Raw genomic sequence first — 24,267 nt, forward strand, 5'->3', positions numbered from 1 at the left:
GGAAGGCTTGGGATGAAGACTTGTGGTCTGAGGAGCGTGCAGATTTCGATGACAACCTGGACCCTTAGGGGGACCTACAGGATCTTCTTGAGGGGACGGCCGCTGGTAACGGGGCCTCGTTTTTTCCGACTACTGACGAGGAGGCGTCCACAGTGCGCCTTTTTCACAGAGATGAGCTCCCACTTTTGATTCAGCAGATCTCCTTGGTTTTAAGTTTTGAGGAGATGCCACCTGAGACCTCGCGGGTAGGGGACCCCCTTCTTCAGGGGATCTGCCCAGCGTCCCGCTCTTTTCCTCTGCATTAGGATATTTGGAATATTGTTCTGGCACAGTGGAATACGCTGGAGCAGCCGTTTCGGTTTTCGCACTCCATGGCTCATTTGTATTCAATCCCGGAGGTAGATAGGGCTACTTTGAAGTTGCCAGTGGTAGATGCGGTGGTCTCAGCTATTTCAAAGCGGCATACTGTGCCCAAAGAGGGCGGTTCTGCCTTACATGATTCTGAGGAGCGTAAATTGGAGGCTCTCCTTAAACAGAATTTTAATGTCTTGTCCTTGGGGGTCCAGGTGGCTGTTTGTGGGGGGGCTTGTGGCTTGCGCCGTGTTTCGGTGGGTTGAGCGTATTCTGATGATTGGTCTTTGGTGGATCAATAGGTTGCGAAGATTGAAATGGTGGCCTCGTTCCTCTCCGACGCCCTCTATGACTTGGTGCGGTCCTCTGCCAAGTCTATGGCTTTTGGGGTGGCCGCGCGTTGTACCTTGTGGCTGCATGCTTGGTCAGCGGATGCCACAATTAACTCCAAAAATATAATACTGCCAAAGATACTAAATAGAGACCACATAAAGCAGTAAAGTTTATTAGAGTTTATTAGACCTTTTACTGTTTTATGTGGTCTCTGGTCAGCAGATGCGGCATCCAAGACTAAACTCACAAAGTTTTCCTTTTGGTGGTCTTTTGTTTGGAAAGCTAGGGACCTCCCTCCACTTCAAAATCACTGAGCTCTGGAACAACCTTACTTCCCCTCTTCGGAACTTGAGCTCTCTCCAAGTTTTCTGCAAACATCTGAAAAACTGGCTTTTCTCAAAAAATGTAAGTCTCCCTCCAACTTAGGAATCAAGGAAACTCTTATATCTTGGCATCCCAAGTCCTCTAAATTTTCTTCACACTTCTTCCTCTAACCCTCTGTTGTAGTTCCTTCCTATTTCTCCTACTGTAAACTGCGTCAAGCTCTACGAATGTGGAGATGATGCGGTATACAAACCTAAGGATTAGATTAGATTAGATAAATTGGTTCAGACTTTGACAGACTCTAAGGTGTCCCGCCTGCCTGAAGATTGTGCCCGTCAGGCGGTTAGAGGTGGCACTGCTACAGGATTTCCGCAGGTTTCGCACTGACCCTGGGGCTGCTACCTTCCCGTCTTCTGGGTTTACCTGGGCACGTTTCTTTCACCGCATGCAGTTATTAATGGATCAGGGTCTGATGTCGTTTGCTTCTTGTGGGCAGCCAAGTTGCTCAAGCCTCCCGTGGACTGTCTTGGGATTTGAATCTGGTCCTGTCTGGGCTTGTGTGCCCCCCGTTTGAGCCTTTGGGTGCCTGCACGTTGAAGAACCTTACTCTTAAGGCGGTCTTCTCGGTGGCTATTACTTCTGCTAGACATGTTTCGGAGCTGCAGGCTCTCTCTTGTAGGTCTCCCTTCCTTGAGTTTTCTAGGGCAGTGGTTCCCAACCCTGTCCTGGAGGAACACCAGGCCAATTGGGTTTTCAGGCTAGCCCTAATGAATATGCATGAAGCAAATTTGCATGCCTATCACTTCCATCATATGCAAATCTCTCTCATGCATATTCATTAGGGCTAGCCTGAAAACCCGATTGGCCTGGTGTTCCTCCAGGACAGGGTTGGGAATCACTGTTCTAGGGAACGGGTAGTGTTGAGGCCTATTCCTTCCTTTCTGTCAAAGGTAGTTTTTTCTTTTCATGTCAATCAGTCTGTGGTCCTCCCGGTCCTGGGTAGTCAGGCAGGTTCTTCTCAGCAGAAACAGTTGCACAAATTGGATGTTGATTGGGTCCTTTGCGCCTACTTGTGATCAGGAAATCAGATCATCTTTTTGTCCTTCTAGCGTGTCCTCGTAGGGAGGATGGCGCTTCCAAGGCTACCATTGTGCGCTGGATCAAGGAGACTATTGCTTCCGCTTATCTTCTTCAGAAAAAGACTGTTCCGGAATTTCTCAATGCTCATTCTACTCACGGTTAAACAGCTTCTTGGGCTGAGTCTTCGCTAGTGTCTCCAGTGGACATTTGTAAGGCTGCGGTTTGGTCTTCCTTGCATTCCTTTGTCAGACACTACCGTATGGACGTTCAGACGCGGTGTTCGGTGCGTGTGTTCTGGTGTCGGCCCTTTGGGGGGTCCCACCCACGATGGGGACTGCTTTGGTACGTCCCGCTTGTAAGATCCTATACCGGTCTAGAGAATGCTAAAGAAGGAAAAATTAGGTTCTCGCCTGCTAATTTACTTTCTTTTAGCTTCTCCAGACCGGCATAGGACCCCCACCCTGTCTATTGTTGTGTTCTTGTGTGCAGATTTTCATTTTTCGGTCAGTTTCTAGTATTTTTCTAGGGCCGGGGAGATTAAGAACAGCGGCTGTGGCTTGGCTGGCATAGCTGGTGAGCTGTGTGGACCTTTGCTATTTTCATTTGTTCCTTTGCATTTTCCAACAGCATTCCTGTTTTTATTTGTTCATACTCCTGTTCGGAGTCTTGTTTGTTTTCTATATATAGTTCTTAGTTCTGGTTGGCTATTTGGCAGACTGAGGTAATTAGGGAGGGGTCACATGATATGTAGAGTTCCAAAGTTTTGTCTCCGTCTCTACCTGCTGGTCATGATGAGATATATACCCGCTTGTAAGATCCTATACTGGTCAGGAGAAGCTAAAAGTAAATTAGCAGGTAAGAACCTAATTTCTCCATTTTCACATGGGAACTTCCTAGGTAGTAGTTTCTTTGAAAAATCCTAAAGGTTATAAGGGGATAAAGATAGCCCTTGCAGTTTTTGCTGCTGTGTAATGTTGAGACTGGTTTTAGAATGCAATAATCATATGTAATAATATAAAGATGTAAAAATAAATGTAAATGCAATGTTATGCACGTAGTTTTTTCTTTACCCCTGTATACGCCTGGTAATAGCTAAATAAAGGACGGTTCAAGATAGTGATGTTGCTGGGGGGTGGGGGGGCAAAATTTTATAGCACAACCCCTAGGTAAATCCAGAAAAAGTGTTTATGTTGCCATTTAGCACACAATGCCTATGCACAGAATTTATACCTGCCTCAAAATAAAGGTGTAAAAATTAGTGCTGCCCAATTCAGGAAAAAAAATTTCGATTTGATTCAGCCTATTGAATCGATTTTTAGATTCAATTTTTCTGCCCAAGTGGGTATTTTTTCAAACATCCTGGTGGGAGAGCAACTAGAATTATCTAGGAGGCATGTAAATAGAGCAAATATGGTACACATTGCTAGAACAATTAGGATTCATGTAATTATAGTTTACTTAGTTGAAACGGTTAACTTATTAAAGAGGGTGTAAATATAGCATACTTGAACATAGCACACACATATGATAGTGTAATAATGCACATGCAATCATTGTACCCTAGCCAAGCAGCTAGGAGACCGACAACAATCACAGGGAAATCCATCCAGTTCTATATTTTAAAATCCATTACAGATGTCCTTGTAAACCGCTCTGAATTGACTCCCCAGTCATTAGTAGTGGTATAGAAGCTCCCAATAAATATAAAAAGATTTTGATATGCAAAAAGTTATATCACACAAAGAGTATACTCCCTACAAAAAAATTGAAAACACTCAGATGCTTGAGAAGGTGTATAGAGTATATGTTATTTTACCACAGATATGAAGGTGATTGTAGCACAAATGAATAAAGATTTAAAAGTTATTTTCCTAGCATGCCACTTGTGGATATCATGAAGAGTAGTAAATGTTTATGTTGATATATTTTACAACCAGGGATTTTCTGTTCTTAAATTTTTTTTTAGTCCTGTTGTCTTCTAGCAATAGGTCTCATTCACAATTACAGTCCCAAACACCTTCCCGACGAGGAACCTTGTTTTGCCAAAAGCCTTGGCTGCTTCATAGGATAATTCAAGTCATCTCTTCGTGCACAGGTCCACATCCAGTGATGGCAAGGAACATTAGAACATCGATCTTCACCAGCTTAAATGCTTTCTACACATTTTTTTTTTAATACCCCATTTTAAAAATTTGGGGGGAATATTCTATTTTTTTAAAAATTATCCCTTTGTGGTGTTTCCCTACTTTGAATTGTGCAGGGTAAGGATGTGACATAGGGAAACAGGAAGTGTAGAAAGCATCTAAGCTGGTGAAGATCGGTGTTCTAATGTTCCTTGCCGCCATTGGATGTGGACCTGTGCACGAAGAGATGACTTGGATTATCCTATGAAGCAGCCATGGCTTTTGGCAAAACAAGGTTCCTTGTCGGGAAGGTGTTTGGAACTGTAATTGTGAAAGAGACCTATGTTGGAAGACAGATTTCTGGTTAGAATCCCATATTTAAGATAAGTCCTTTTATGTGCACCTGAATGGCTTATTTTCATTTTTGAAATCCTTTTTGATTTAAGGTGGAGTTTTTTAATGCTTATAATATGACTGAAAGCAGCTAGAAATGATATGTTCAGTAATGCTATTACGTTAAGTTTGAGACTTTTTTCTCCTCCTTGCTGTTTATGTAATAACATTTCAGATGAAATGCCCTTCAGTGACCACGATATAACAACATATTTTTAAGTAGTAAATACCATTTGTTAGCATACAAGCTTTCAAGTTGGGTGATATGTAAGCTCTTTTTTTCCTATGTTTATGGTTAGTTTGCCATCTCTTGGAGCAGGAGCGACAGCAGCACAACCAACTAAAACATACCTGGCAGAAGGCCAATGACCAGTTTCTAGAGTCCCAGCGCCTAATGATGAGGGACATGCAGCGCATGGAAATTGTCCTGACCTCAGAACAGCTCCGTCAAGTGGAAGAGCTGAAGAAGAAAGACCAGGTGAAACAATTCTTCCTGTTGTAACACCTTTTGATTAACTTACATTCTAGTGCAACAGGAATATCAGTCTTGACCAACGGGTATTTACCCTCTTTTACCGCAAAGTCTGTAGAGAGTCTAATTTACTTATTTTCTGCTCCTCCTCTTATTCTGGGCTGGGCTGGATTTTCTTAATCTTACTCTACGGGAAAGTTGTAGGATCTTCTCTGTTCCTTCTACTTGCATTTATTTCTTTATTTTTTGGGTTTTTCTCCATTAAGTGAGGTTTTTTGGTGCTGCAGAGGCTCTCAGTTCCCCCCAAGACATCTCTGGCTGCGAGAAGATACATTCTCTCAGGCAGAGGTCTGTAGCCCGCAGGAAATGCTTTGCACGATTCCAGTGTGGTTGACCTGCTTTAACAGTCCGGACGGAGGCTCAGGGACCCATTACCTTGGGAGCAGGCTTGCCCCAGGTTTTGACCGCGGTGGGCTTGATTGCAGGCTGTGTGGCTTCCATGGTTGTGGTCTGAGGGCCATGTCCCATGGAGAAACCAGATGGCAGTCCAAAGAAACAAGCTGGTTTTCCTTTGTCAGGCTTGTCTGAAGCAGAAATCTTCTCATACCTCTGACTAGAGGTTCTCTATGAGCAGCTCCTGGTATTCAGCATAGCACAGTAAGGCTGTTACAACCTATGGAAAAATTTGTTGGGGGGAGGGGCTTCCAAGCTAATTTTATATGTTTCCGAGGCTAGGGACAGGGTCCCCCATCTCCATAAACACTTTCCCTGAATTTTTTGTGTTTCATTTATGCTTCCAATAAAATTGCTATTGCTTCGACCATCTTGGATTTCCTGATTTGATTTTAAAAGCCTCTATCTGCCTTAAAATCACTTGGTTTTGATTAAAGAGGGCATAGATGGACTCCTCAGGTGGAGATCCTTTAGATTCATGCCAGATTTGCGGTGGATGCCTGTCCAAGGAGGATCTTTGTTCCATGTGCAATGCGGCATGTAATGTTTTGTTGCCAGCTAAAAGCCTTATTTTTGAGATTTTATAATACTTAACTTTTTTTATTACTTACAAGCTTGATGAATGTAACATGATTGTTAATCTAGGAAGAACCAAATACTTGGTAATTGTGGTATAGAAATGTCAGAAGTGGTATTATTTTGTTTAGTACAGTCAGCAGAGTCCTAACATAGTAAATGATGGCAGATAAAGACCCGAATGGTCCATCCAGTCTGCCCAACCTGATTCAATTTAAATGTTTTTTCTTCTTCTTAGCTATTTCTGGGCAAGAATCCAAAGCTCTACCCGGTACTGTGCTTGGATTCCAACTACTGAAGTCTCTGTCAAAGCTCACTTCAGCTCATCTACACCCTCCCAGCCATTGAAACCCTCCCCAGCCCATCCTCAACCAAAAGGCCATATATAGACACATATCGTGCAAGTCTGCTCAGTACTGGCCTTAGTTCTTCAATATTTACTATTATTTTCTGATTCTAGATCCTCTGTGTTCATCCCATGCTTCTTTGAACTCTGTCGCCATTTTCCGTTTCACCATCTCTCTCAGGAGCACATTCCAGTCATCCACCACCCTCTCTATAAAGTAGAATTTTCTTATATTGCTCTTGAGTCTACCACCCCTCAGCCTCAAATTATGCCCTCTGGTTTTACCTTTTTCCTTTCTCTGGAAAATAATTTGTTCTGCATTAATACCTTTCAAGTATTTGAACATCTGAATCATATCTTCCCTGTCCCTCCTTTCTTCTAGGGTATACATATTCAGGGCTTCCAGTCTCTCTTCATACGTCTTTTGGCGCAAACCTCCTATTGTGGATTGCTTTGAAAGGGCAAAGACAGTTTTACAGCTATGGTGTGTGGACAAATTAGTTTTTATCATTTTTTGGGCAGAAGATTCTGCTTGGTTAGCATTTGTGAGCCAAAACTTTGCATTAAAAATTTTAAACCAGAAGTAATGTGTTATAGCAAAAATAAAACTACCCTCTAAATTTGACCTCCTGTTTTAACTATAGAGGCTCCCTTCAATCAGAGAGCCCCCAAAACTTTAGCACTTCCTCTGAACCAATAATCTCTAATTTTTCCTGTCTTTAATCCTTGTTCCTTTGGCAGAGCTTTTTCACTCCCATCCCTCTCTTTTCCTGCATTTGTCTACTAGTGTCTTTCTGGTTATATTATTCATTGTATTTTTATTTTACTTTTCCAAGTCAGAATCAATATTTTGGTTCTTGGAGTTCACAGAGAATATTTCATAAGTGATAACACAGTGGTTCGAATGAATGTTTCTCGCTTCTATATGTGCAGGAAGAAGAAGAACAGCAAAGACTTAGAAAAAGAAAAGATCATAAACAAATAGGAACAGAAGATGAATTGGGAGTTGCTCTTTCAGCCCATGAAGAATCTCTGTCAAGTTTCCCTGATGCAGAGGTAGGTAAACTTATTTAGTTGTTGGGATCTATTAACCTTTTATGAAGAGACTAGTCTTTAAGCCCGTTACATTAACGGGTGCTAGAGCAGATGTCTGTCTGTCTGTTTTGTTTTCTTTGTCTCTCTCTCCTTGGATGCTGTCTGTCTGTCATTCGTTCTGTCTGTGGCTCTCCCTGGCTCCCTTTGTCTGTCTGTCTCTCTCCCTGGCCCCCTTTGTTTGTCTGTCTTTCTCCATGGCCCCCTTCTGTCTCCCCCCCCCAAAGCAAACCAAGATTGCTCCCTGCCCCCAGCACACCCCTCCCCCCCTAAAGCAAGGCAAGTTTTTTCCCTGGCCCCCTTTCCCTCTCCCTCACCCCAAGTTCCCTGTGCAGCAGCAGCATTTCCCTCCCCTCCCCCCCACCCCACTTCTCTGCGCAGCAGCATGTTTGTTTCTGGCTGACTCCCTTACCCTTTCCAAGCTTTTATACTTTAAAGGAAAGAGTTAGCTGTACTGGCAGCTGAAACCCAGAACCTTTTATGACTCCTCATCAGCCGGGGGGGGGGGGGGGGGCAAAAACACAGCGCACAACAACCAACCTTCCTCTTCCCCGGACCAGCAGCTTGGACAGTGCCCTGCGCCGCCACCTCAGCCAGCAGCCAGGTGCGGTACCGCGGGGTCAGCAGCCGTAGGCTCGACTCTAAGGCGGTCGTCACCAGGCACCGTTGAAAGAGCTGCACACTCACACGCCTCCAGCCACCGCACGCGCCTGCAGCTAGCTCAGGCGCCGTGAGGACTGGCACAGAAGCACACCTCACAGCGCCAGGAATCACGATCTTTCAACACCGCATGCGCGCTTAGCCTTTTATTATTATAGATTCATCCAAGGCGGTATTCAGCAGGTACAAAACAATAGTAAAATGGCAAAATATAAGTATAAATACAGTCAATGAGGGTAAACTTGGAAATTATAATTTGAAACCTAGTAATAAAATAAATATGTATCAGAAATATACACACTTAACAGCATTTTGTTTATATTGTAACTTGTACACGGGGAGGTGGGGTGTTGTTTTATGGCTGCAAGTTGTATAGATAGATTAGACATCAAATATATTTTAGTTCAAAAGAAAATTTTAGTTCTAGTTTTTATTCATGTACAAAACATGTAATTTTAATTTTTATTCAGTCCTGTTCCCCAAAATGTTTAGTTTTTATTCAGTTCTTTTTTATTGTTAGCAAAACAGACATAATTACAAACATGTCAAGAACAGCCCTCAGAATATCACATGCATAGTGTAAAACCAAACCGATAGCACAGATGCACTATAACTATTTTTTTAGTATTTAGTTTCAGAAATGCTCTCATTTCCAGGCAACGGACAAAAGCCAGCAATTAAGGAAAACCCCATTTAGAACAGCTTCAGAATATCAGAGTTTAAATATGTTTGGCAGGTTTCTTAATTATTGACAGGTAGTCGTCTTGGCTGGCTTTTTTGTATACTTGAAAATAACTTACCTGTTGTGATCTGGATACTTCAGCTTAGCAAATTACAGTGGGTGACATGACTAGTGTTTCTATATGTGGTCCCTGGTTGGACAGGGATCTTCTCAAGACAGACCAGCTGTACCACACCCAAAGGGTACAGGGAAAAAAACACTGATCTTCAGCTCAACAGATTGTAGTGGGTGGTGTAGCCAGTAGCATAAGTGGGCCCTGGTGGGCAAGGGATGATCTTCTCAAGCTCTTCATCTCAACTGATTGCAGTGGCATAGTCACGGAGAGCCCAAGTGGGTTGGGACCCACACACTCAGGGCTGAGGTACGGTACACGTTCAACAGAAGCATGGGTTCTCTCTTTGCTGTGCTCAGCTGTACTAGCTTTATTTTATACAAATGAACCCAGAGAGAAAGAATTTTAAAAATGTATACAATTAGGGATTCCTTCCCCAAACTTAAGTGGGAACGTAGATGGCTGAAATGCTAAAAATATTTGTGAAATTAGAGTTCTCAGTATTCACAGCTCACGTATGGGGGTAGTGCCCCTGAACTGGAGCTGACAGTAAACTCAACGGGATATTTACTTGTGAAACATCCCAGGACCTCTCTATAAGTGAAAAATATTGTAGCACTCCCAAATGTGAAAGTGTCAAAAATTATATTTAAACTCAAACAAGGTAAAAATCTACTATAGTTTTTCAACCGCTACAGTCCCACAATTAACATAGTCATTCAGCGATAAATGTCAAATAATCATGCTGTTTTCAGTTATATCCACTGACAAAAGTCATCAAAATCAGCTGGAAAATGTTTAAATTAAAGTATAGTACTTATCTCAGCAATGTCCTAGATACTAGGGGCTCCTTTTACTAAGCTATGCTAGGGCTTTAACGTGCAGAATAGCGCAGCTACATTGCAGCGCGCGCTAGACCTTAACACCAGCATTGAGCTGGCGTTAGTTCTAGAAGCGTAGCGCGCGGTAATTTCCTGTGTGCGTTAAAAACGCTAGCGCACCTTAGTAAAAGGAGCCCTATATCTCCATAACTCTGTGTGCTGTTTTATGTTCTGGATTCCGTTTCGGACGAAAGTCCCCCTTCGGGAACTAAAGCACTGCTTGTCCTTTCCTATAATCCAGCGATCTCCGAAACATAGATGGCAGAATCAAAATATTTTTAGCATTTCAACCACCTACTTTCCCACTTAAGTTTTGGAAAAGAATCCCTAATTGTATACAGGCCCTGCCAGCTGTGAATGTCACTGAAAGCACTACATTTCACAGTCTGCAGTCTGCTGCATCTCCCTTAGACTGTCAACACCAGAAACCATATGTTCAGTTTTCAGCACATGTGCAAAAACAAAGCAAGTACAAGTGTTGGCAGAGGTCAGGGTTTTTACGCATAAGAACATAAGAAGCGCCATCTCCGGAACAGACTCTAGGTCCATCAAGTTCGGCGATCCGCACACGCGGAGGCCCCGCCAGGTGTACCCTGGCATAGTTTTGGTCCCCATATCGCTCCAAGCTTCTCGTAAAGAGAAGTGCATCTAGCCTTCATGCCACTCATAAGGAGATGTACATCTAACTTACCCTTAAATCCTAGAATGGTGGATTCCGCAATTACCTCTTCTGGGAGAGCATTCCAGGTGTCCACCACTAGTTGCGTGAAGCAGAACTTCCTGATATTTGTCTTGAACTTGTCCCCCCATAGCTTCAGCCCATGTCCTCTTGTCCGTGCCACATTGGACATTGTAAATAACGTTTTTTCCTGCTCTATTTTGTCGATTCCTTTCAGTATTTTGAATGTCTCGATCATATCCCCTCACAGTCTCCTCTTCTCAAGGGAGAACAACCCCAGTCTCTTAAGTCTTTCCTCGTAATCCAGGTAATGCACGTTGAACATGTGGTTGCCAGCATCAGCAATTTTTGGGAGATGCAGGAGACTGCAGAGAAGAAGAGCAGTGTTTCCAGTATCATACTCAGCTGGTAGGGCTTGGGATCCGTGCCAGTTGCCACTGAGTGCACCAGCACAGGTAGAAGAAATGGAAAACACAGCTTATATCGCTTATAATTTTTGTTCCACATTAAGAAAATTTTTGTTAATGGAAATTATTAATTCCAGTGCAATAAGTGTGTCATTCTGGATAAGCGAGTAATCTCCCCATGACCATGAGCCTTTACAGAAGGAATCCACTCTGGATTTTTTCTATAACCCTCCTATTTTACAGAGAGCTCTACTGCCACCTATAGTTTTTCACTTCTTCATGCAAGTCTGAAGGAGTGTTTCTGTTCTGCTCTGAATTTTTATTTTTTTTAGTTGGTCTTTTTCATCTTTTTTTTCTGCAGTTTTGGTGCTCAGAGCTTTCCACTTTCAGGGTCAGCTCTGCCTGCATGAAGAAGAAGCATACTGAGGTCTGCAGCTGAAAGGCCAATCCCTTGTGGCACCTATTAGCCAGCCTGCGGAAATGTTTTTGGAACTTGGGGCCATCCCTGGTTACCGTTTCTCACCTACTGCTTAGCAGGGGTTTGAGCACTGGTTGTCAGGCATCTGTAGGACGCTCAGCGGTGTTAATTTTTTTATTCTTATCCAATTTTCGTTATGAAAAATATGGCATTTTTAGTTCTAGTTCTCAGGAAATAATGACCAAAAACTTTCATTCTGATTATTCTCATTAACAAACTATTCCTGTTAGACATACTTCTCATATAGGTACAGTGGAATCCATGATTTCTTATTTTTTAGAACTAAAATTTCTTTAGCTGCCAAAAAAGATGGATTTACCGTTTCCATTCAATAAAATTCCCAGGGCCCTTTTACAAAGCTGTAGCAAAAAGTGATCAAGTTTCTGATTTAATGGCCATTCATTAATAAAATTTCTAGCACAAAAAGCATATGAGTCTTGACTAGTAGGTATCAATTTAAATTTTTCAGCACCACCTCCTCTGCACTGCTTTGTACTGCCCAGTTCATCCTTCTACATCAGTGGTCTCAAACTCAAACCCTTTGCAGGGCCACATTTTGGATTTATAGGTACTTGAAGGGCCTCAGAAAAAATAGTTAATGTCTTATTAAAGAAATGGCAATTTTGCATGCAGTAAAACTCTTTATAGTTTATAAATCTTTCCTTTTGGCTAAGTCTTAATAATAATATTGTCGTTTATAGCTAAAGAGACATATGATCAAGAACCTGTTTTATTTTACTTTTGTGATTATGAGAAACATACCGAGGACCTCAAAATAGTACCTGGCGGTCCGCGAGTTTGAGACCACTGTTCTACATGAGAGTTGAAAAGTGTCAATTTTTTTTCTGTGTTCTGTTCTTCAGTGTTTTATTTTCAGTATTTTTTTTTTTTTTTTTACCACTTAGAGGCTTTTTAGTGCCTTAGAGCAGCATGGGTTTCCTGAACCAGCTCTGCCTTGGTGGAGACACAGATACACTCGGTATGTTGTAGGCAGTAAGGGTTCACTTTCTGACCCTAGACATGCCGCCTCGACAAAAAAAATAAAATTGTATTTTTTAGTGTGCCAGTAGGCATGCATACATGTCAAGAATACTGCAGTATGCCTCGGCATGCCCCATAGTAAACATGAGTTAGTAGTTTATTGCAGCTTGACAAAAGATCCCTTCAAACTGTTAAAGCTTTGTTGTTGGAGGGGTTCTGTGGTCCTCTGATTATGTGCCTAGATGGCAAAAATTTGGTTTATATAGATCAGAGCAGACTTAAAGGTCCTTTTTACTAATGTGCGATAAAGTAGGCATTTCTATTCTGATCATTTAGCATCTATATAATAAAACCGTAGGCGGCGCATGCGCAGTCTTATCAGCGTGCTTCCATGATCCGTATGTCCGTGGCCGCCAAGACTGCAGCATGCCCCGCGCTTACTACGGCCCCATGCGCAGCTCAGTTCGGCACGGCGGTTTCCCCAGATAGGGGAAGCCGAAAAACTCAATCCCGCCTCATGGTCCTGCCGCCGCTTACGAATTCCCCCCCCCCCAATCCTCCTGCAACAGCCGCTACCGCTCCTGTTCAAAGCGGCCTGCTGAGGTTCGCGGCTGCTGTAACGAACCTCGCAGGCCGCTCTCCACATGGTAGCACGTTCCCTCTGACGCAATCGCGTCAGAGGGAACATGCTACCGAGTTGGAGAGCGGCCTGCGAGGTTCGTTACAGCAGCCGCGAACCTCAGCAGGCCGCTTTGAACAGGAGCGGTTGCGGGAGGGGGGGGGGGGAGTTTTAACAGGAGGAGTCGCCGAAAAAAACCTTCAGCCGCAGCAGGCCAGCACACGGGAAGGGAAGGGGGAGGGGCCGAACGGAGCAAGGCAGCTCAAGGTAAGAAGGGAATGGGGGGTGGGGGGAAAATGTTTCTACTACTCAGCAGGAACCTGGAGGGGAAGGGAAAACCGCTGCTGCTTCTGCAAAGGAAAGTGGTGGTAGGGGAGAGAAGGGAATGGGGGGTGGGTGGGGGAAAATGCTGCTACTACTTCTCAGAGATCTGGAGGGGAAGGGAAATATCACAGCTGCTTCTGCAAAATAAAGTGGGGGGGAGAGAAGGGAATGGGGGGTGGGGGAAAATGCTGCTACTGCTTCAGCAAGGACCTGGAGGGAAAGAGAAATACCGCTGCTGCTTCTGCAAAGGAAAGTGGGGGGGGGGGAGGGAAGGGAATGGGGGGTGGGTGGGGGGAAATGCTGCTACTACTTCACAGGGATCTGGAGGGGAAGGGAAATAGCACTGCTGCTTCTGCAAAGGAAAGTGGGGGGGGGGGAGACACAGAAAGAAATACAGACAGACAAAGGAGGCTAGGGAGAGAGACAGACAGAAATAAAGACAGACAGGGGACCAGAGAGACACAGAAATAAAGACAGACAGGCAAAGGGTGCCAGGGAGAGAGAGAAAAAAATTGCAGGAGGGAGAAAGACAGAAAGAAAGGAAGAAAGAAACAGGAGCAGGGAGAGAGACATAAAGAAAGAAAGACAGACAGCCATATATTCTAGCACCCGTTTATGTAACGGGCTTAAACACTAGTGTGGTAATATAGCTCTACTGAGTATTGCAGGATTAATGCGTGACCTTTCTCCACCTAAAAATAGGTGTCTGTAAGAGTTCATACACTAATTTATGGTTATTAATTGAAAACATGGAAAATTGGCCATTTTACTGCTGTGGTAAAAATGGCTTTAGTGTATGGGAAAACCTGTGTGCACTAAGGCACTAAGGCCACTTTGTATTACAGCTCATTAAAAGGACCCCTTAGCGCACAAGCTTATTTTGAGAGGGATGCATTGTCTGTAATGAACAGTACTGGAAACCACCTGCAGTATAGTAAAAGTTTTCACACCCTCTGTTTGTTTTCTTCAACTTCTGAAAAATACAGTTCAAAATGCACTAAAGTAGGAGTTTTGACTGATCTACACAACATACTTAAACGCTTTCAATATGAAAGATCAGTTATATTCCAAAGGTAATTAAGAATAAGAAACAAATGAATCACTTGCCTGTGTCTTCACACCCTTAGTCATAGCGAGCTGAAAATAACTCTATTTCCAAAAGCGATGTTAATAAGATCTGTTATTAGTTAAATAGAGCTTACTTGTGTCCATAGCAGCTGACTCAATTCAAGTCGTATGAAATGTATTTGAAGCAGGGTTCAAATGTGCTGAGTATGAAGCTACTGAAAAAAAAAAATCAATGGGAAAAAATTTATTCAGAAGCACAGATTAGGGGAAAGGATATAAAAAACATCCAATGTGTTTTGAATAATCCTTGGGGCAGCCTCAGGTCCATTACAGTAAAGTAGAAAGTTTGGTACTGCCTTAGCTGGGCTGTCCTTCCAGAATCACTAGCTATTATTTAATGAAACTAAGACCTAAGATCATTTTAAAACAACTGGAACTGGGACAAATGTTGGCTATTCAACAATTTCAAGATTATTTCACAAACATGGGTCCCCTTTTATGAAGCTGTGTTAGGGGTTTTTTTTAATCGCATGCCGTTGCAGTAAAAGCTGTGACACTCATAGAATTCCTATGAGCGTCGGAGCTTTTACTTCAGCAATTTGTGATAAAAAACCCTAACACAGCTTCATAAAAGGGAGCCATAGTTTGTATCGGAAAGATGCTGCTGCAGCAAGAAAGCCATCTGAAGAGAAACACTTGAACACATTGAGCATGAGGGAGAAGTTTTGTGGTCTGATGAGACTAAAAGAAACTATTCTAGCTCCAATGCTAAGCTGTATTTATGACATTAATAAAAACCCCACACAGCACCTGATAACATCATCCCTACAGTAAAGCACTGTGGTGGCAGCATTATGTTGTAGGTACATTTTACAACAGGGACATAGAGATTTGTGAAGATTGAAGAAAGATGGGTGGTACAAAGTACAAGTAAATCCTAGAGGAAACCCTATTTGATGCAGAGCTCAGACAGGTGAAAAGATTTCATCTTTTAGTAGGATAGTGATCCTAACCACAAAGCAAAGACGACAATGGAGTAGCTCAGCAAGAAGAGAGAGAATGTTAAGTGGCCAGTCAAAGTCCATACCTAAATCAAATAGAAAATCTGTGGTAAGATTAGACTGCAATCTACAGATCAGTCCCACACAACTTAAGAACATAAGACTAGCCTTACTGGATCAGACCAATGGTCCATCAAGCCCAGTAGCCCATTCTCACGGTGGCCAATCCAGGTCATTAGTATCTGGCCAAATCCCAAAGAGTAGCAACATTCCATACTGCCAATCCGGGGCAAGCAGTGGCTTCATGTCCCATGTTTTTCTCAATAACAGACTATGGGCCTTTCTTCCAGGAAATTTTCCAAACCCTTCTTAAAACCAACTTAAAACCAACTTGAAGGAACATGAGCTATTCTGCCAAGAATAGGCAAAAACTGATAGACACTTTGATTCATGACTGTTAATGCTGTAAAAAAGGGCTCCCATTACATTGATACAAGAGTGTGAAGACTTGGTTTCTTATTCTTAATTACTTTTTGAATATTTCTATAATTGTTCTTTTATTTTGAAAATGTAGAATATATTTTATAAATCAGTGAAACTCCTACTTTTTAATGCTTTTTGAATTGTGTTTTTTAGACAGCAGAATCTGAAAAAATGTACAAGGGTATGAAGACTTTGCAAGGCACTCAAGGTACATTTGTATTCTACAACAAAAAATCATCTTGGTTTCATGGTTCTTTTTGATACAACCTGAAGATCAGAAGTCTGCCATCAACATTTTGCTATGTAGTAGAATATACTTCCAGAAAAAAAGGAAAGGGTGTGTTGTGTGGATTTTTTTTTGTCTTTTTGTAGGTGCACCTAAATAGTACTCCTGGTTCGGTTCACTCTCTGGATTCAGATGTCCTTTTGCATGACGGAGACTCATTCAATAAACTGGATGATATGTTTAAAGATGGACTTCGGAGAACACAGTCTACTGACAGTTTGGGAACCTCTGGATCATTGCAATGTAAAACTTTAGGTTACAACAACAAAACAAAATCTGCTGGAAACCTGGATGAATCAGATTTTGGGCCATTGGTTAGTGCAGATTCTATGATGGAGAACTTTGATACTGCCTCACTTGGATCTCTGCAAATGCCCAGTGGATTCATACTAACCAAAGATCAGGAAAAAGCAATCAAAGCAATGACACCAGAGCAAGAGGAGACAGCATCTCTCCTGTCCAGTGTCACACAGAGCATGGAATGTGCATATGTACCCCCTACTGGCTATCGTTTGGTTAGTGAGACAGAGTGGAACCTTCTTCAAAAAGAGGTAAATTGTTTTTTTTATGGCATTTTTCATTTAAACCATATTGTTTGTGTGTTTTTATAACCTAGATCAAAGGTCCACCAAGCTAAGGAGTTTCTAAGGCACCAGGCACAGGGGTGTCAAACTCAATCACATAAGGGGCCGAAATCTAACACACAGGCTAAGTCGAGGGCCAAATTTTGTATTAAGATATTTAGGCCCCTTTTACTAAGGTGCGCTAAGCGTTTTAGCGTGCGCTAACTACTAAGGCATCCATAGGATAACATGCACGTGTTAGCATTTAGCCTGTGTTTAGCATGCACTTAAAAGCATAGCGCACCTTAGTAAAAGAGGGGGTTAGTCTTAGTAGAAGTATAGATCCTTCCTCACCCTGAGGCACCTGTGCCGCGGTCTGGCACTTCTGTGGAGTGCCCTGCTCCAATCTAGCTTTTACACTGGGACTGGGTCCTTCTGCCTGCAAATGAGTACTGAGGCAACATGATGAGGAGCTTGGAGCGCTTCTGGGAGTGGGGCAGTGCGTTCAGACACTTGGAGCGCCACTGGAACCAGGGCTGCACAGTCAGGCACTTAGATGCGACACAGTCACCGAGGGCCACATAAAACGGCCAGGAGGGCCGGATTTGGCCCCTGAGCCTTGTGTTTGACATGTGTGCTCTAGCATATCCCTAAGTTCCATTCCTTGTTGCTTAACCCAAGGGATAAGTGGTGGCTTTGTAAAGTCTGCCTAGCTAATAATTTATGGGCTTTCCTCCAGGAACTTGTCTAAACCCCTTTTCTGTTGAGCTATGTTAGATGTTTTAGCAATATCCTCTGACCACAGTTTGAATGTACATTGAATGTTTTAAAGAAGGAAGAACTCTACTTTGAGACCTAAGAGTCTTATAACTTTCTCCCATATCTGTAACATTAATCAAGTTAATTATAATTTGAAAATGAACTGGGTAGGGTTTCAGAAAGTATTGAACTCAAAACTCTAAGATCTCTGTGCTCCTACCTCTAGATCTAACTAAAATAACTTCACCTTTTTAAATTAGACAAAGACAATTCTCCTCTCTAAAATTTAGACACCTGATTTTGCTTATGTACTTGGGCCTCTTATTTCAGGTATATTTCAAAATTTGTCTGTTGACTCTTCAAAGAAATGGTTAGATATCTCATAAGGTACTGGCATGTAGATAATAAAAAACAGGGAATAACATTCATGTTAACATTTAATTGTTTTCAGAAACCATATGCACATTGATAGAATTAAGAAATATTTAGAGATCTGCACTGGGATGGTAACACCATTTCCAGTGCAGTAGGGATGGTATGCTGAACCATAGGGTTGTCCATCTGTATTTGTAAGCATACTGCAGAAGATGTCAATCACAACTTTTCAACTCCTCCTCCTTCTCTATGGTCTCTGCTGCTCCCTTCGGTTCTTCAGCAGGTGAGCATGAAGGTCTCGTTCTAATCTACTGTTTATTTCTTTATTGTTTTGCGGTATTTCAGTTTGTTCGCAATTTTTATGCAGCTTAAGGGACTGCTGTGCTTGCTTGGAAAGGAGAAGACTTCAGTCTGCAGCTGGCAGGTATATCTTTTGGGGACCTGTGCAGCCAGCCTTCAGAAGATTTGTGGAGTTAAGGGTTCCAAGCCCTCAGCACTTGCTCGCTTCCTTGACTTGGTCAGGAGCTTGAGTGCAGACTTAGATATCCTTAGCGACCTTTGGGGGCACTGAGGGTGTTGGCTACAGTTTTGTCTCCCCCCTCTTTTCTGCAAATGTCGCATCCCAGGGAGTAGAGGATCAGTCAGACTCTGAACAGACTGGCAGCCTGAAGATCTCGGTGTAGCAGTTGATTGGCAGCTTAAGGCAGAGAACCCCTCCAGATTCAGCTACACTTTAAAGGCTATAGCACATGGCCCCAGCACAAGGTTTGTGAGGATAGGCTGTGACAGCCTATGGGGAAAATAAGAGGGGGTGAGATCTTAAACTGTGTTTTGACTATTTCTGCAGTTTCTTTGGTCCCCCCTCCTCTAAAATCCTTTGTTTTAAATTTTTTGGTCAGACTTGAAGGCTAGAGAAACTGGGCCTCTTCTCTCTTAAGAAGAGGAGAATGAGAGGGGACATGATCGAAACATTCAAGATATTGAAGGGAATTGACTTAGTAGAGAAAGAGAGATTGTTCACCCTCTCCAAGGTGAAGAGAACGAGAAGGCACTCGTTAAAGTTAAAAGGGGAAAGATTCCGTACAAATGTAAGGAAGTTCTTCTTCATCCAGAGAGTGGTAGAAATCTGGAAAGCTCTTTCAGAGGCTGTTATAGGGGAAAGCACCCTTCAGGGATTCAAGAAAAGGTTAGATAAGTTTCTGCTGGACCAGAACATACGCAGGTAAGGCTAGACTCAAATAGGGCACTGGTCTTTGACCTAAGGGCCACCACGTGAGTGGACTGCTGGGCACAATGGACCACTGGTCTAACCCAGCAGCGGCAATTCTTATGTTCTTATGTTTTTTAAGCCATTTTTTCATGCCAAAACACTGCCATGGAGGCCATCTTAGATTTCCTGATATTTTTTTACCCTCCCCCCTAAGTTCTCAAACTTCTTCAGAATACCTAGTTTTGCCTCACAACTGATAAGGATTAAGTCCTCACACCCTAATACTTATATTTAAATGTCTTATTTACACTGGATGGGCAGCCGAAGAGTGCCTTTGTACCACAGGATGGAAGAGTGAGAGCTTCGGGCCTAGCCCCTCCACAGGCTTTTAGGGCCGGATGAAGGCCTGTTGGGGGAATGAAACACCTTCTGAAGCCCCGGGCAGGCTTAAGCACAAGGCAGAAATCTGCTGGTCAGGTCCATGGGTGAGTGGACTAGCGCACAGGCCTCGTCCTGAAAGCAGAGGCTATTCTGGACTGTGATGGTCTATCGGACAGGGACTCAGAGGACAAGGGGTTGGACTTGATCTCTGTACTGTCTCAAAGTGAGACTTCCCTGATGGGAGAAACAGCCTCACATCTAGAGGACCAGGAGGCGTTATTGGCCATAGACCAAGGAGAGGATCTTCCGTTCGCCAGATTTTTAAGTCTACTTTGCTGGAGATCATTACCAAGTCTCGTTGTGAACTGAAGATAAACCCCGTCCTCCCAGTATTCTCTTCTGAGTGGGGTCCAGGCTCAACCCACGTATTTGCCGTGCCACCTGGACGTGAAGATCCTAGTTACAGAGCCCTGAGAGATCCTCACAGGCTCCCTAAGTGTGGCTAAAACCATGGCGAAATTGTATCCCATGGAACAGGAATTCCAGCAAATGTTTGCTATGCCATAGGTGGATTCCCTGGTAGCCCAGTTGACCAAACCTACCATGTGAGGAAGGCGTGATTTTAAAGGATCCACAGGACACAGAGTGGATATGGTCCTCAGGAAGCAGTTTGAGGCTCTAGCCCAGGCGTGGGCAAACGTTTTGACCCGTGGGCCATAATGGGCCGGGTGACAGGGGGGTGGAGGGGGGTCTGATGCTGCAGGAGGAAACAGCACTCCCATGGCTGCCAGCTGCTGAATTCCCACAAATTTTCTTTTTGTGCATTGTGCCTCCCTCCTATGACCTTGGTGCCCCAGTGCCTCCTTCCTATGCCCCCAGTGTCTCCTTCCTATGTCCTTAGTGCCCCAGTGCCTCCTTCCTATGTCCCCACTGCCCCCTTCCTATGTCCTTAGTGCCCCACTGCTCCCTTCCTTCCCCCCCGAAGCCGACCTGCACCAGCTGCATTTAATTACTTCCCGCCATCCCCCAAAGCAACGCCGAAGTCTGCCTGCCCCCCAAGCCGACCTGCTGCTGATTCCTCCTCCCCCCTCCCGGTCCGGCACCCGTCCGTCTGATGGCTTCCCGCCCGTCCATCTGCTCGCCGCCGCTCACCCACTATATTTACTTATAGCCCCACTGGTGCCGCAACGAAGGGGAAGAGCCAGGTGCGTACCCACAAGCCTTCTCCTGACATCAATTCTGATGTAGGAGAGATGGTCCGGCCAGCCAATCCCAGACCTTCTCTCCAACGTTAGAATTGATGTCGGGAGAAGGGTTGTGGGTACACACTTGGCCCTTCCCTTCGTTGTGGCACCAGCAGGGTTGTAAGTAAATAAAGTGGGCGAGCGGCGGCAGTGAGCAGACGGACGAGCGGACCATGTACCGTGCATTTAGAAACTGTGCCTTACGCTGCAGACAAGGGCAAACTATGACGCCGCGGGTCGGGTTAAAAAGCTAAGCGGGCCGGATTTGGCCCACAGGCCATAGTTTGCTCATGTCTGCTCTAGCCTTAGGGGGTTAAGGCTGAGGTTGTAGCTTCCTTTGGGACATGTGCCTGTCATTCTTGGATATGAAATCAGAGCCTGATGGACTCTGAGCCCCTGCCTCAGTTTGTGTTGGCAGTAGAGAATGCCATGGGGACAGAATTTGTCCCCGTCCTCACGGATAACTGTGGGAAACCATCCCATGTCATTCTTTAGTGTCTTATCTCAACCTTCTACACCAGTATTCTTCAATGCAAGGCTTAAGGGTCAGTAGGTATGCCAATTCATACTCTGATTCTTCCCTCTCTCCTTAAAGAATGACACAGGGATAGTTTCCCGCAGTTAACTACAGGGATGGGGATCCCATGTTATTCTCTATGGGAACAGACTATGTAATGGATGCACTCCTATGATATAATCAGAGTCATGGGGAAAGTCTCAGCATTTTCAATCTCTACCCATCGTATGCTTTGGATCAGGCAATGGGTGGGTGATTCAACTTGTAAAGCGACGCTTAGCAGGCTCCTGTTCAGGGGACAGATGCCGTTTGGCAAGGGCGTAGATGATCTTATGGCCATGATCTTTACTAGACAGCAGAGCAGCTAGACACCAGAGTCGGGGGGTCCGTTTGTGGGTCTTGGCGCTCTTGCCAGTACTCCACAGGGGCCTCTACCTAGAGAGCCTTTCAAGGTTCCAGACAAATTCTCTGGGAACCAGAGGAACCAAGGTTCAGGTCCCCGCTACACAGAGCCAGCCAAAAAGCTACAATGATTCCAGCCCTCAAGTTGCTCTTCTGAAATTTGGAGGTTGGCTCTTGGACTATCTGGAGGCTTGGGTAAAGAGAACGTCTGATCACTGGGTCCTGAAGATTATCAGAGAGGGTTACTAGATAGAGTTCATGCACTCTTCCAACTAGTTCATGGATTTGTTGGCAGGCCAGCCAGAAAAGCCAAAAAGGGTCTGGGCAACTTTACAAAGGTTGCTAGATATTCAAGCCATAGAACCAGTACCTCCAGAAGACTCGGGCTCCTGCAGATACTCCATATACATTGTCGTGCCCAAGAAAGGCTCAGGGGAGTGAAGGCCCATCCTGGATCTCAAACATGTCAATGCAGCCCTGAGAGTTCCTCAGTTCCAGATGGAGACTGTTTGGCCTGTCAGTGGTGGAGCCAAGAGAATTTCTGACCGCCCTAGATTTGACTGAAGTTTATCTTCACATCCCCATCTTTCCAGAACACAAAATTCCTTAGATTCCATGTGTTGGAGAATCACTATCAATTCTCAGCAGTTCCCTTTTGGCTGACAACAGTGCCCCAAACTTTCACTAAGGTTATGGTGGAGGTGGCCACTCGTCTCCTTAGAGCGGATTGGCAGGTGCACCCATACTTGGATGATTGGCTCATTAGATCATCCTGAGCAGAAGGAGAAAAAGCGGTAGCATCAGTTGTGGAGATATTGCAGAGTCTGGGATGGATTGTGAACTTTTGAAAGAGCCACCTAGTTCCGACAGTCCCTGGAATATATGGGGGTCTTATTCAACACAGCAGAAGGCTATGTCTTTCTTCCAGAAGTGCACAAACAGAAGCTTCATGGTCAGATTACAGACCTGACCATGCTGGAGTCTACTGCAGGGCATTACCTTCATGTCCTTGGACTAATGGCAACCACAATAGAGGTGGTGCCCTGGACAAGGGCAGAGATGCCCCCCTCCAGGACACCTTGTTGTCTCACTAGTTGCCTCAGAGAGACTCCCTGCAAGTTCTGATACCCTAGACAGAAGCAGCCAAGTGCAGCATAAGCTGGTGGCTCCATCCACGGTCTCTAGCAAAGGATATCCCGCTCTGGATTGATTTATGGGTCATCTTTAACAATGGATGCCAGTTTGTTCATCTGTGGGTCTCATTGCATAAGTCACCCAGTTCAAGACCAATGGACTCCATTACAGCGGACATAGTCTATCAACAGGCTGGAACTGTGAGCAGTTTATCTAGCACAGCACCGCCTGCAGTCTTTGATGAAGGGCAAAGTAGTCGGTCTTCTCTGACATTGCCACTGCAGTGGTCTATATCAACAAGCAGGGAGGCACCAGAAACACTCCAATAAGACAGGAAGCAAAAACATTGTTCTGTTGGGCAGAAATACACTGTCAGGCAATCTCTGCAGCGCATAGTAGACAACGTTCAAGCAGATTATATCAGCAGACAGACATTAGACCTGTGAGAGTGGTCGTTGTCCTTGAAAGTGTTCCAGGAGACTGCAAAGAACAAAAAGGCAAATTGAGTCTTCAACCGAAGATCCGAATCCAGAGGTGCAGGGCCTTGGTTCGATCATGGCCAGAGACCAGGCTACTGTATGTGTTTTCAACCTGGCCCATGATAGGCCAGGTGATCCACCAAATAGCACATCACATAGGACCAGTAGTTAGTGTAGCACCAGATTGGTCCATGTGCCTATGGTACGTAGATCTCATACGACTACAAAAGGAACAAAGTATCAGACTCCAGGTGCATCCAGACTTGCTCTTGGAGGGGCCAGTTGCTCTAGAACAGTGGTCTCAAACTCAAACCCTTTGCAGGGTCACATTTTGGATTTGTAGGTACTTGGAGGGCCTCAGAAAAAAATAGTTAATGTCTTATTAAAGAAATGACAATTTTGCATGTGGTAAAACTCTTTATAGTTTATAAATCTTCCCCCCCCCCCCCCCCCCGAAAGGCCTGCATGCTCCCCCCCTTCTTTGCAGCATCCTCCAGCTTTCCCCCTGGCCTCCTGGTCTTAGTTTCAGCTAATTACCACAGCCTGAAGAGAGGATTGCCGGTGCTGTAATGTTCCTTGCAAGCTGCCATCGACCTCTGAAGCACATTCCCTCTGCCGCAGTCCCGCCCCTCTTCTGACTTCAGGGGCAGAGTCACAGCAGAGGGAACATACTGCTGAGAACGACAACAGCCTGCAAAGATCACTACAGCACCGGCAATCCTCTCTGCAGGCTGCAATAATTATCTGAAGGTAAGAGCGAGAGGCCAGGGGGGAAGCTGGAGGACACTGCAAAATACAGTAGTACTTGTCGGGCCACAAGTTTGAGACCACTGCTCTAGAAGATCTGGGATGCTTTGGTCTTAACGGCATGGCTCTTGAGCGTGCAGCACTAGTCCATAAAGGATGCTCGGAAATAGTCATTGCTACTCTACTAGAGCCAAAATGCCAACAATGGTTTCAGCATATGCTAAGGCATTGGAGACATTTCGGTGCTGGTGC

The 24,267-nt window shown here is 44.3% G+C and overlaps 1 protein-coding gene across 3 annotated transcripts in view; it reads left to right on the forward strand.

The window, feature by feature from the left end:
- The window catches only part of RABEP1 (rabaptin, RAB GTPase binding effector protein 1), a 149,730-nt gene that overhangs the window by 38,324 nt on the left and 87,139 nt on the right, over window positions 1-24,267 (forward strand). For 2 of the 3 annotated variants that reach the window (XM_033922011.1, XM_033922010.1), the window contains 3 exons: window positions 4,904-5,082; window positions 7,385-7,507; window positions 16,291-16,755. In XM_033922011.1, coding sequence (XP_033777902.1) covers window positions 4,904-5,082; window positions 7,385-7,507; window positions 16,291-16,755 — 767 coding nt within the window. Of the gene's footprint in view, window positions 1-4,903; window positions 5,083-7,384; window positions 7,508-11,325; window positions 11,932-16,290; window positions 16,756-24,267 lie in introns of those variants that run through there. The other variant, XM_033922012.1, reaches the window with a different exon arrangement.

This window comes from Geotrypetes seraphini, chromosome 15, assembly GCF_902459505.1.
Source record: "Geotrypetes seraphini chromosome 15, aGeoSer1.1, whole genome shotgun sequence".
In the NCBI taxonomy this organism is placed as follows: domain Eukaryota; kingdom Metazoa; phylum Chordata; class Amphibia; order Gymnophiona; family Dermophiidae; genus Geotrypetes; species Geotrypetes seraphini.